This window comes from Varanus komodoensis, unplaced genomic scaffold (genome assembly GCF_004798865.1).
Source record: "Varanus komodoensis strain SLA01 unplaced genomic scaffold, ASM479886v1 scaffold7_3, whole genome shotgun sequence".
NCBI lineage: Eukaryota > Metazoa > Chordata > Lepidosauria > Squamata > Varanidae > Varanus > Varanus komodoensis.
The window spans coordinates 26,701,952-26,714,699 of record NW_025336480.1 but is presented as its reverse complement, the minus strand read 5'-3'; the positions used below and the strand labels follow the sequence as shown (position 1 = coordinate 26,714,699).

The 12,748-nt window shown below is 45.0% G+C and overlaps 1 protein-coding gene across 1 annotated transcript in view; it reads left to right on the top strand.

The window, feature by feature from the left end:
* The window catches only part of PLCB4 (phospholipase C beta 4), a 203,115-nt gene that overhangs the window by 117,672 nt on the left and 72,695 nt on the right, over positions 1 to 12,748 (top strand). Inside the window, exons 5-7 of the mRNA XM_044454159.1 lie at positions 1,980 to 2,060; positions 3,540 to 3,599; positions 4,922 to 5,065. Coding sequence (XP_044310094.1) covers positions 1,980 to 2,060; positions 3,540 to 3,599; positions 4,922 to 5,065 — 285 coding nt within the window. The remainder of the gene's footprint in view (positions 1 to 1,979; positions 2,061 to 3,539; positions 3,600 to 4,921; positions 5,066 to 12,748) is intronic.

Here is a 12,748-nt window from a genome sequence, read left to right as displayed (position 1 = left end):
GTATCTCAGCAGCAAATGAGCTAAAGGGGAATGCGAATGGCTTGCTAAACATGTCTTGTTTGCGAAAGGGTTCTCCAGCAGGTACAAGAACCAAGTGAACGGTTTCAAACTGCTCCATCTGAACGTAGCATCTGGAAGGGACTGTGTAGCACAAGGGGTCGGCAGCATGGCACCTGTGGGACCAGGACACCCTCAGACACTTTTCTTGGCATCTGCCTAGGGGCCTGAGCCCTCCTCCTCAAAAAATCTCACTAGCAGCTGGGAGCACTGTGAAATAACACGAGGGTAACCCTCTAGCTACTCCTGTCTGCTTTTCCCACGAATGCCTCTGGGCCACGGGTAGTGCTCAGAGGTGTTCTCAGGAAATCAGACTGGAAGCTGGCTGCAGGCTGATGCTTTATCTTCCGTGCACCCATTTTGTGATGGTGCCTGCGAAAGATGGGAGCACAGGTGTCATGGGGAAGGCTGTCATTGCATGTGAACTCCATTCCTCCCAGTCCATGCAGCCTGTGTGTGGGCAACACCCTATTCCTGTGGGATGGGAATCCTGGGGAAGCCTCACATCCCCCTCCCTTCCCCTCCCACTCCTCTTCTCATCAAGGACTGAGCTCTTGTTCCTCAAATTCGTGATCTTCAGCTGAAGGTGTAGCAGGGATGTGGCATTCTCTGTAACTGGCTGGTGTCTGGAATGCCCGTGCGTTTGTCTGGAAGAAGGAGGGAAAGGAAAGAAAACGGGCTCTGTTCTGGCTTCTGGGAATTCCTACACTTGTGCCGGCTGTACCCCTGGCCGAGAGGGTTGAGGCTGCATTGTTTAAGTGTGTTGAATGGCACCTTTGGGGAGGAAAGCTGACCACTTCTGTGAACATGAACGTGCAGGTATTTTGTTCTGTGTGGAAAGGAGCTTTTCTGATTCCAGTAATGCCCTGGGCTTTTTTGGTACATTTTTCTCTGAGTAAGTTGTTTCTTCTATGACAGTTGCTGTCGAAACTAGGGAGAACAGCAAAACTTTATTTGGGGAAGGAGATAATTGCACTGTAGGCACACATGCCAGTTAAAATCCAGGCATGCTGACACATTTGTTTTAAAAGGCATTTTATCACTTCTCAATATTTAGAATCCATTGCAGGGTTAAGAGCTTAGTGAAGAAACAAAATCCATAACGGGAATTTCATTGCTCTACAGATGGTGGAGACAAAACTTTTGTTCAGTTAAGACTGCTTTAGGCTCCAAGTAATTATAGCTGTGTAAAACTGAAATGGAGCGAACAGTGGTTCAAGTTGTCCCAGTTAAAAGCATTTCCCCATGCCTTGCTAGTACAGCAGGAAACTGTAGCACTGCTTCCCTTTGTATAGATCATGTCTTTAGATTGAGAAGACTAAAGATTATGTCTTTAGATTGAGAAGGCAACCCACGTGGCGTGAACTGGAGGTTCATGCCACCTGCATGGGTATTCAGCTTCCCCACAATCAGCTTGCACAAGCGTCGGCTTTGGATGGCTTGGCTGTCTCTGATGGCTAATACATCTTGTAGTATACATGCCAGAGAGGTGGCATTTTCCCCTTTCTCCCACAGGTATCCAAAACCACTCTGCTGTGCAAGGACATGGTAGAGGTGCTTCCTACAGCTGACAGCCAAGGGGAACTGCTATTTGTTTTAGCCAAAACGCTTGTCCCAGAATCCCCGGCAGTGTCTCCAGACCCACATGCTGCTTCTCTGTGACGATTGTTCTGCCAAGCCTAAGAATCCTGTGCGGTTGTTGTTGACAAGGCAGTAGAAGAGGCAGCTGTATGCCCGATTCTTGGGGCTGCGAGCTTATAGTGCCGGCTGCAGAAATTGCCTTTTCAGTCTCTCTCTAATTTATGATGTTTGAAATACTTTGTTTCTGAGCTAAAATTTGTGGGGAGAAATGTTGGGTAAGTTGTGTCTCTTTTTCAAATACTTCTTGATGAGCTGAATGTTTTGTTTTTCTCTTTCAACAGGAATCTTTTGTCTTTGAACCAAGCTGTCTCTTCAAAGTGGATGAATTTGGATTTTTTCTAACATGGAAAAGTGAAGGAAAGGTACTGTTCAGAGTGATATCAAGGTCATTGTTGTTTGTATGAAATGCTGAAATCTCCCATCTTGGAAGCACACACTGAATATTTGTGATAACACATTGTGAGGCATGACTCCTAAGTCTCTGGGCCTTGGGCTGCGATCAAAGGGGGTGGCGAACAGAAGGGCCTTTTCAGTAGTGGCACCCTATCTTTGGACTGTGCTCTCCAGAGAGATATGCCTGGTGCCCTCTTGGTTATCTTTTCAGTACCAGGTGAAAACCTTTTTGTTTACCTGCTGTTTTAAGAATAGATGGATAATTTTATATGTTTATATTTTAATACCGTTATTTTTGCTGCTGTCGTGAGGTGGTTAACTTTTATAATTGTTGGGTTTATTCCTTGCTTATTATTGTTAGTGCTTGTTTTTACTGTATTATTATCTTATCTTAGGTATTTTAATGTTGTAGAAATGTTTTATTCTTTGTAAACCATCCAGAGAGCCCCATGGTCTGCAGGGGCAGAATATAAATATAGTAAATAAATCCTAAGCACTCTTGCTTGGAATAAGTCCTACTGAACACAGTGGAACTGAGTAAACATACTTAGAGTTGTCCTGTTACTTTGGGAGGGCAAATCCAGGCCCTGAAGTGGATTTCCAATACACTGTTTATTTCCAGTTCAAGAGGAAGGAAATGCTTCGGGCCTCTCTCCCTTCCGAACAATCACCTGTTTATTGAAGGGAAAATGTGTGTGGGTGAGATTGGCCGAGTGCAGCCGTGATCACAAATTGTGCCAACATAGTTGGCTTAATGATGTTCTCAGGCAGGCTGCCCCATCCCGGTCCCCTCTGGATCTGTTGGAATACAACACCCAGCATGTCCCAGCCAGCCATGCTGAGATCTGTAGTCAAACACATCTGGAGGGGAATCCTGGTCCTAGAGAGCTACCTCTCTCTCTGTCCTTTTCTTGGATGATGGGCATTGGAGTATGCAGGGCAATGGCCCACCTTGGTTCCCTCCTCACCTCCCACTGTGACCTCGCCTTGGTGCAGCATTCATGTCAGCTTGCCCTGTGTTTTGTTTGGTTTTATCTCAATATCTGACTATAATTTATACACTTGATGTTGAGAGGTGAAATAAAGACTTTGGATCTGGTGAGTAGTTGAGGAATTCATGTAATTCTGTACTGATTTAACTGTCATATGCTTTTGGGAGTAACAGTTTCACCGGCTTGAATGCTTTAACCTGGAGGGCATCCATGTGGCTCTTCAGAGGTTGCTCATACCCCACCAGCCTGGCCATGGCCATTGGTCGTGCTGGCTGGAGCTGCTGAGATCTGAAGTCCCACAACCTCTGGAGAGCCCCAGGTTCCCCATCCCTGTCTTAAAAGCAAAATGAGTGGAGGATGCCCTGCTTTGTCTTAACTGTGTTTGGGAAGTGTTTCAGGACCTTCTGTATTCCACCCAGCTTTGGAGCTTAAGCGCAGTTCCCTTTGTTGTTCCAGGAAGGGCAAGTTTTAGAATGCTCCCTAATCAACAGTGTTCGTGTTGGAGCAGTACCAAAGGTATTCCTCGAATTTTGTTTTCTACTATTGTTTGAAACAATATGTGTTGGCTTGGGTGGAACTTTCTTTGTAAGAGTGCAACCTACAAATGTCAGAGTCTCTGAAGGTCTGACGTCCTTGAAGTCCACAGAATTTTAAAAAAACAAACAAAAAACCCCCTGCAAAACCTTCATCTTTTGAAGTAGAGCAGATGGCTTAGCCAGAAAAAAAATCTAAATCAGAAGGTAGCTGCAACGATAGTTAAACTTTTTCAAGCTTTATTGATGTTGTTGGCAGAGTTTTAAAAATGTGTTTCTTTCCCCATTTAAATCAGTGGGACTGGAAAGTGCTTTCTTGTTGTCTAAAACTTGTCCAATTTTTTAAAACTACATTTCAGGCATGGCTTCTTTGAATAGAACACCTTCAGGCATTTTTTAAAAATGCATAGCCATTATGAAGACAATTGCTTAATTAATATGCATTAGTTCATTGGCATTCCAACCCTGGTGAAGAAGTGGTCATGCAAATGAGCTTTCTGAAATCTGGAAGGAGACTCTACCTCAAAGTAACATGTCAGTGTCTATGTGTCTCTTCCCTAATCTATTTCTTCCTTCAATTCTGGTTATATCGAGTCTCTTGAGGCAGTTTTCAGACTGATCATATTTTATTAATTCTTCTCGCTTAGACGTCCTGTGGCTGCTGGAAAAGCCAGCTCTGCTGCTGGTGAAAAAGCTCCCTCTTCTGAAAATGTAGATTGGTATTCATAGGCTTATCAGGGGACATATATATACTAGGGGTTCATAAGGAGAGGTGAAGCCCATAATGATGAAGTGACTACAGTTGAGGGGTTACCCCGGGTATGCAAACGCCCTTATTTAAACAAAGGTGAATGCTACCTGAGAAGGGAATCTTGTGGCTTCAGAGAGGCAGTCAACGAAAGAGAAGATGTTGCTGACATATTGGTAAGATACAGTGTTGGCCAGATCTAAGGTTGGACTACCTTGTCTACATGGCACTAGTGTGGACATAGCACTGGAATCGTGGTTAGGTATGTAGAGCATGAATGAAGTGCCACCAGTCCTCTGGCACAGAAGGGTTTCACCCTATGAATCAGGCCTCTGTACAATCCATTGTGTCTGATATAGTTCATATTTCAGCCGTGCTGTTGAACAAGCAGTTATGAAGGTTTTCCGGCAGCACAGCTGAAATTTTGACAGGATATTTAAGGAAAAGCGAAGAAGAAACACTTACAGGTTGCATTCTTGGAATGACTAGAACAACAAAAGCGGAATTCCTTCTTTTAGTCTTGGATAGTCTAACAATGCATTTCTTGTGTTTAACAGGATCCAAAAATATTAGCTGCTCTTGAGGCTGTTGGCAAAGCGGAAAATGAACTGGAAGGACGTATTGTGTGCATCTGTAGCGACACGGATCTGGTGAACATCAGCTTCACATACATGGTGGCAGAAAGCACCGAAGAAGCAAAGGTACTGCAGCTAAGCACAGCTTGTGGGATTTGCTGGATTGTGCCATTATATCAGGTTTTTTCCAGCTCTGAGGGCTGCATGTGATGGCAGCTTGGGGGCCGTGTGTATGCGCAGGCAGAGACCAAACACATGCACACATGTGCCAGCCTCTCCCTGATACAGAGAGCTCTTTTCTCACTGGTCTCAAATGTGGGTGGAAAAAGTGGCCCGTGCCAGGATTGCAACTCAGGACTGGCTGCGTGGGGAGACACAGTTCAGGTCTCGGCAGCTGCGTGTGGCCCCTGGGCTCCTGGCTGGGCAGCCTCACACTGTTTAAATGCCCCATGCTCTGCTGTTGAATAGCAGGCATTCTCTGGAAGAGCAACCTGTTGTAATGAAAAGGCAGGCAGCATGGACTGCCGTGTCAAGCAAACTGATGCAGTTCTTTTCAGCAGGGTTGGGTGTTTCCCCCATGTGGGAAAATGCTGGAATGGCAATTTAGGAAGTGTGTAGATGTGCGATATCAAGCTATGTTTCAGTGAGAGATGTTATCTGTAACACTTTGAAGTATGTGAACATTGGGAGTCTTGTTAAATAACTCTTAAACCTCATATTGCATTACATATTCATATATATGAGCAAGATAATAATCTTGCTTTATTCTGGGGACATGTTGATGAATTTGTCCATTGTGTGTTTTTCCTGCGTGGAAAAATGAAACACTGTGAGTCTGATAAATCGAAGTAGGTGGGGAGAAATTGGAAAACACTGGAGGGCAAGTTGGTGGTCCCCAGGAGGGCATTTGAGGGGTCCATATGAAAGTCTTGACCTGCCTGCCTGTGCACAGAGGCCTTGTGTGGATGGCGGCAGACTTTGTGCTACCAAGGCCTCCCCAACGCTGGTCCTCTGCTGGCAGTGACAGTTAAAATGGAGCCTTCTGGAGGAGTGCCCAGGGTGGGTCCCAGAAAGGCTTGGCTCTGCTGCATCCAGAAAGTCTCCCTTCCTCAGACATGCCTCGGGACCATGGGGAGAACGATGGCAGCCCTGAAGCTGGCATTCTTTCTCGTCCTGTTAGAAGCAAGGGTCGAGCAAAGAAGCAGAAGGAAAGGGGTAGGGGATGCCAGCCCTGGACCTTCGGTTCTGGCCAGTGCAAGCCTGAGAGGGCTCAGGTGGTGTTCTTCTGCCAAGGAATCTCCCCATCTTTGGATTAAAAGCATAAGAGACAAAACCGGCTTCGGCGAATGGGGCGGCCTAGAAATTTTCTAAATAAATACATAAATAAATAAAAACCGCCATGTTTTGTGCCCGATCATGGGTCTCTTTTAGCCTGGTAGTGGCTCTTTGGGCTTCAGGCTTGTTCAGCCCTGCTGCCTGAAATCATTGAACTGGAGGTGCCAGGGCCTGAGGTTAGGAGTTATGGAGGATGACTAAATCTGGGTTCGGTCTGTGAAGCCAAGGTTATTGTCAGTCAGCAGTTTCCTGCAAAAGATGGCTTATGCTAGATATGGTAGTGTCGTGTGATTATTGGCTACCTCTGGTTGTTGGATTTTTTTCCCCAGTCGAATATTCAGTGTGTGACTGGTGTTTCTATTCTGGATAGCAGTGCATGAGGAGAGGAGGTTTAACATTTCCCTCTGTAGCTGTGATCCCAACAAAAGAGCACCTTATCATGCTGCAATTAGGAGTAGGAAAAACCTCCCATTGGCCTAGATGTGGTTTCTAACCATGGAATAAAAGTAACATCTCATATGCCCCGTAGATTGAATCCTAAAACTTTGATAGATACAACATCCAAAGGCCACTAGAAGGAAGAGTGTCTGGCCAGATTTTATGATGGACAGAGCGGAAAACTAGCTGCATCCCCAGGGATATGAATGATACCAGTTTCATGATTTGGTTCCATGTTGTTCATGGACCACCGCAATCTGTTTGCCAGACTCACTCCTGAGGTTCCACTGGATCCCAGAACATCTGCAGTGCAGTCAAGTGCCAGAGAATGAGACTATCAGTAAGATCAATGTCCTTTGTGGGCATGTTCTACAAGGCATGTCCCCCTGCAATATCAGCCCTGTAAGAGTAATATCTTATTCTTTCCCAGTTTGTTGCTAAAACTACAAGGAAAGTGAATGCAGCTGCATTCGTCCCTTTACATATCCATGTGAGAAGTAACAGTGCAATTTTGTATACACACAAGAAATAGTTATGGGCTGACTGCCAGCTACATTTTCATTTGGTTATGAACATTATGGCATGCATGCATATCAATTTGTATGGGGGAAATATAATATTTGCAAGAAGATGCCGCTTTAGGGAACTCATTGTAAGTGCAAATAGTCCACGGGGGGAAACATAAGCTTAACTTAATGACCAACAGCATTTAATGGCATCTTAAACTCAGACATATTTCCCAAACAAGTATTAACATTTAATGGGCAGCACTCCTGTAGTTATTGATATGAATATACTCTGATTATGACTTGGTTGATATACTCGATGTGGCACAGATGCTGCTGATTGTGAAGAAAAGCACTTTCTGCATTTCTGCTCTTTTGCAGCACCATTGGGTTGTTGATTATTTCATTGCAAAATACATTAGCCTTTAAAACAAGTGTGGGGAACTTGTGCAGCTTTTGTCAGGGTGCATGTCCCATCATCCGCTACCATTGGCTATAGTGACGAGGGCTGATGGGAGTAGGAGGCCAATACAATCAGGAGTCCCCTGGATGCCCGAGGGTTTTATTTTTAATGATAACCTGATCCTAACTGTGCCAGGCATCGTCTTATTACACTAGGCTGAGGGGATTAAGACCATGCCAACATTTTTAAAGTTCTGGTTTAAGTGGGATTCATGTTAAATACATGTCCCAGTGAAGACAAATAAAATCCATTAAAATGAACATCAGGTATTTCCCACCCCCCCCACCCTCCCAAAAATGGAGAAAAAGAAGGCAATAGAAAGAATCCCAGAATAGTAGAGTTGGAAGGGATGAGCAAGGCCATTGGATCGAACACCTTGCTTAACACAGGACTCCCAGTTTAAAGCCTCCATGACAGAAGGCACCCTCCTGAATGCCTCAGGTATGGGAGAGTCCACAGCCTCCTCAGGTAATGGATTTCTTTGGTTGCATTGTGCTAATGGTCCAGAGGTTTTTCCTGGAGTTCAGCTGGAACTGGGCTTTCCCTAACTTGAGCCCGTCATTCCACTTTGTGTGTGACAGCCTTCCAAGCACTGGAAAGGTGCTATCCCATCTCGGCTCAGTCTCTTCTCCTTAAGCCTTAAGGAAGCCTTAAGACTTAAGGCTTCCTGGAGGCACAGTTCACTTGCAGGGCTGGAGTGTGTTGCTGGGCAGAACAGTGTGTGGAAAGCAGCAGCTTACAGCGTGGTCAGACCAAATGCTGAGAATTTCCGCTTTGATCCCAAGTCCTTCGGGATCCCCTCCCTTGATATGTTTCTAGCCTTGTCTGGGTCTCCTAGCTTCCTCAGCCTGTTGCATAATTCAAGGCTTTCTTCTTTGAAGAACCTGGCATTTCCTTGACTTTGCTTCAATAGTTAAGCTCTAATGGAGGAATGTGAGCCTGGTCATACAAGCTTTCCTTGCAGAGGTGCTTATGCTGAACACAACGAACATCTGTGGCATTCCTCTGAGGCTGGTGTCTATGTTGTGTTGCTAATGCATCTTGTGCATTCATGCACCCTCCGAACCCATGTGAACAACCAGCTGAGGGCTTAAATGATCATATAGCCAAACTCTGTGCAGGACAAATGTAAGTCATGCTGGAAATAAGAGTGCAGCATTTCAGATACATTCAGATGCTTCTGGCAGCTTCCTTTCCTAGCTTCCTGATTCATTCTTTTCTACCTAGTCCATTAGTACCCACCATACCTGGGATACTAGGTTGAGCTTCAGTCTGCCCATTCCACTGCTAGGCAAACCTGCTCGCACTTTATTTGCTTTCCTTTTTCCATCTCTCTCTCTCAAATGGTCTGCCACTACCCACCAATTTTGCATATGAATCCTATGAATTTGAAAACCACATTTCTGCATATATGTGTTAAGTTTCCCAGATATGTGATGCCAGAGTAAAAGATAATACACATTTGCAACAGTAAATGGGCAAAAGCTTTGTACATCCCTTACATGCTACATAGAAGTCTTTGGGTTGTGTGCCAAAAGTCTAGTGTGTAGCTAAAATACAGTAGTATACCCTGGTGACTGGTTGTATGATTGTACACAGCAGCAGCAGTGGTTGCTCCTAGTGTATGCGGTACATAAACATCACAGAACAGTCATTAGAAAAGGAAGAAGCTGTGCGCTAAGACAAGCCTAATAGAGTTTAGATTGGAAGTGGGCCAGGCAGGCAGCAGAGGGGAGAGAAGCAAGTGGCATCAAGGTATGAGTATGAGCAAAGGATGTTGCTGTCGCCTCTCTGAAAGCAGAAGTTGCTGCTGTAGTTCCGACAGAAAGATGTGTCCTTTCCTTGTCTAACACCAACCATGCATGCTTTGTTCTCTAAGTTACTGTGTCTAAATTAAGCAACGGTGGAACAATTACTGGCCCTTTTCCCTGCAAAATCCACTATTTCTATATGAACAAAGCTTGTTTTCATCTTGGGTATATACAGAAAATTGGTCCCATAAGGTCCATGGGGCAAACCATCAGTGGGATGCTGCTGCATCTACAGCCTTTTGGATGAAACTTGGCTTTCAAGGTCACAACTCTTTTCTAGGTGCTGTCAGTCACTGGCTTTTCCCAGTACAACTCATCAGAACGTTCCCATATGCTATGAAACCATCATGTTGTATCTCTTGCCTGTCTGATCTGAGAAGAAGTCCTTTAGTGGGATTCTGGAGGAGGTGTGAGGGCAGTAAGTTTGAGCTGAGTGTGGTGTTTGTAGGCCCCTCCATGTTGCCCATTTGCGATACAGAATTTATTCTGCATGTGGAGGAAACAAACAGTGTAATGGTTGTGGGTTTCTGTCAGAATTATTTCATTTGGTAGGTGGTTGGTGAGGGTCAGGTATGGCTGCCTGCTCCCGTGTGCCAGACCTAATTACAAGAAAGGTGAGCCGATGTGTTAGTCAAAGTGTGGGAATGGGATTGAGGGCAGCTTGGTTCAGTGGTGAAGCGCTCTGTGGGACTTCGGTCCTTCCTCTCTCTCACAACCTGAAATGGGTGAGTGAAGGGTTATGCTCTGAGCAGCTTGGAGGGGACATGGGATTACTACTACTACTACTACTACTACTACTACTACTATTATTATTATTATTATTATTATTATTATTATTATTATTATTATTATTATAACATTTCTATGCCGCCCCTTGCCGATGACTACTCCTACCTTCTCTTTAGAAATTCAGTACAAGGAGAGCTTCGGGTATACAGGTCCATTCATTTCCTTTGTCCCCTAATGTAGGTGAGAGGCATAAAGGTAGCACAATAATGCCAAGAAAAGAAATCGCCCAAATCAGAATTTCCCATCTCCCCAGGTGACCTTTCTGTACACCCTTGTTCCCCATCTCTCCCTGCCCCCAATTAATTGGAATCAACAGGGATGTAATGCAGTTCAAAACAGAGCTTATTTGTGCGGTTTTCTCAATCTCCTGTTGATCTTCCCAGCACTGTAATATGCTGTACTTCTGCTGACATCTGGTGGCTTCGTTGTAGAAGAGGGCTTAGTTTTGTAATTCTAGTGTGATTCTTTGCTTTGTATGATCCTTAAGATGCTGTCAGATGGTGCAGCATTGGGGGACCTGGTTTTTAAAAATTCGTGGCCATTTGGAAAATTTTGTGGATTTTAAATAGATAACTGGAGAATACAATAGGACAATCCTGTGTCACTTTGTTATTCCTTCTCTCCCCACACTTTATGAAGCAACATTTACTATTCTTAACCTTATTTGTATTCTTACATTGTATGTCTACCCCATCCTTTTTCCTCTCATGAGGAGCTCAAAGCAGCTCAGAGTCCCCCTCCGCTCTGTCGTCTCACAACAACAGCCCTACGAGATGGGCCAGGCCGAGAGTGAGTGACTGGCCCAAGGTTACCCAGTGGGCTTCATGGCTGAGTGGGGACTAGAGCCGAGGTCTCACAAGTCCCCCTTTCTAACCACCACACGATGCTGGCTCTTAAGAGCTGGCTAGGTAGAGATTTCAATAGCTAATTCCAAGTACAACTTCCTGAAAAAGCCCTCCCAATGGAAATACACAGCTAATGTGAGAGAAACTGTGTTGTGCAATTTGAATCACTGTCTCTGAGAATGTTCAGGGCAAAAAGATATGACACACACTGGGTGGGATCCTTGCTTATCATTAATTCCAACAGGGCATAAAGTTCTAGTAAGTGTACTTTGGACTGCAGCCCAAGAGGGAAGTTTGATATTGACAACTTGATCGCAAGTTATGTAAACCATTCTGCAATTACTCCAGTTATGTAAACTATTCTGCAATTACTCCAGTTATGTAAACTATCCTGAAATTTATACCATCACATCCAAGTCAAATAATTGCCAAAAAGGCTTTGCTTTTATGCTGTTCTGGCAGCTTATCCTTAAGCTGCCAAGTTTTCTTACCCATAGAGTTCCCAACCATTTTGGGTCAATGGGTATTGTGGTCTCTCTCACAAAATGGCTGGTATGAGGGCTATTGGCTATTCATAAAATGGCTGTCACAGTGGGTAGGGGCTGTCAGAAACACGAATTTCCCTAAAAGCAAATGGATGAGGCTAAAAGAAGAATAGTACACAGTAGCAGTGGTGTCTGTTGTGGAGGACGTATGCACATACGAATGCTTGAATGTTGTAAAGATAATGCTGGAAAGCAACACTTGCTGTTATAGTGTACCAGCCTTCTAGTGTTTTTTAACCTAAAACTTTAATTAAACAAAAATGTCTTGCTTAATTAGTAACATAAACTTCAAGAGGGGCAGGGAAATATGTGGGCACCAAGACAAGTATTCTGGGCAGATTGGTGTCCATAAGAACCGATGAATGCAAGAACCATGTTGGATCAGACCCAGGGTACACCCGTCTGGCGTCCTGTTCATCCAGTGGCAAAGTGGCAGCTTCCCACAGGATGTGAGTGGGAAGCCTCCTGCGGCCCAGGCTCCCGTAGGCATGCCGCCTCTGAAGGCAGGACATCAGCAGCACTAGCAACCTTCTCCTGCATGAATTCGTCCAATCCCCTTTTAGGGCCATCCAAATTGATGGCCATCGCTTCCTCTCTTGGAAGTGAATTCCATAACTCAACTGTGCACTGTGCAAAGGAGCACCTCTTTGTATATACCCTGAATCTCCCACCTATCAGCTTCATGGGATGGTCCTGGGAGAGGGAGAAAAAGGAAGAGAAAAAGGTACGTGCACTTCTGACCTTGGTGTTAATGTGTGCATCAATGTAGTCAAGAGCCTTGGTTTGGGTTCAGACAACACAGTGGACCAACAATGATAACCCCTTTCCCCCCACCATGGCTTGTTGTATTCTCTGAACCCAGTCTGAAACCAGTCATGGTATCTCATGGTATCTCACCATAGAAACAGAGCGAGTCAGAAGGGGCCTCCCGGTCCATCTAGTCTGACCTCCGGCACCAGCCGGCTCTGCTCACGACATGCCCACCATGTGCACGTCCAGCCTATCCTTGAACACCCACACTGATGGGGCCTCAACGACCTCTTGTGGAAGCCCATTCCACACCCTCGGGGTCCTGAC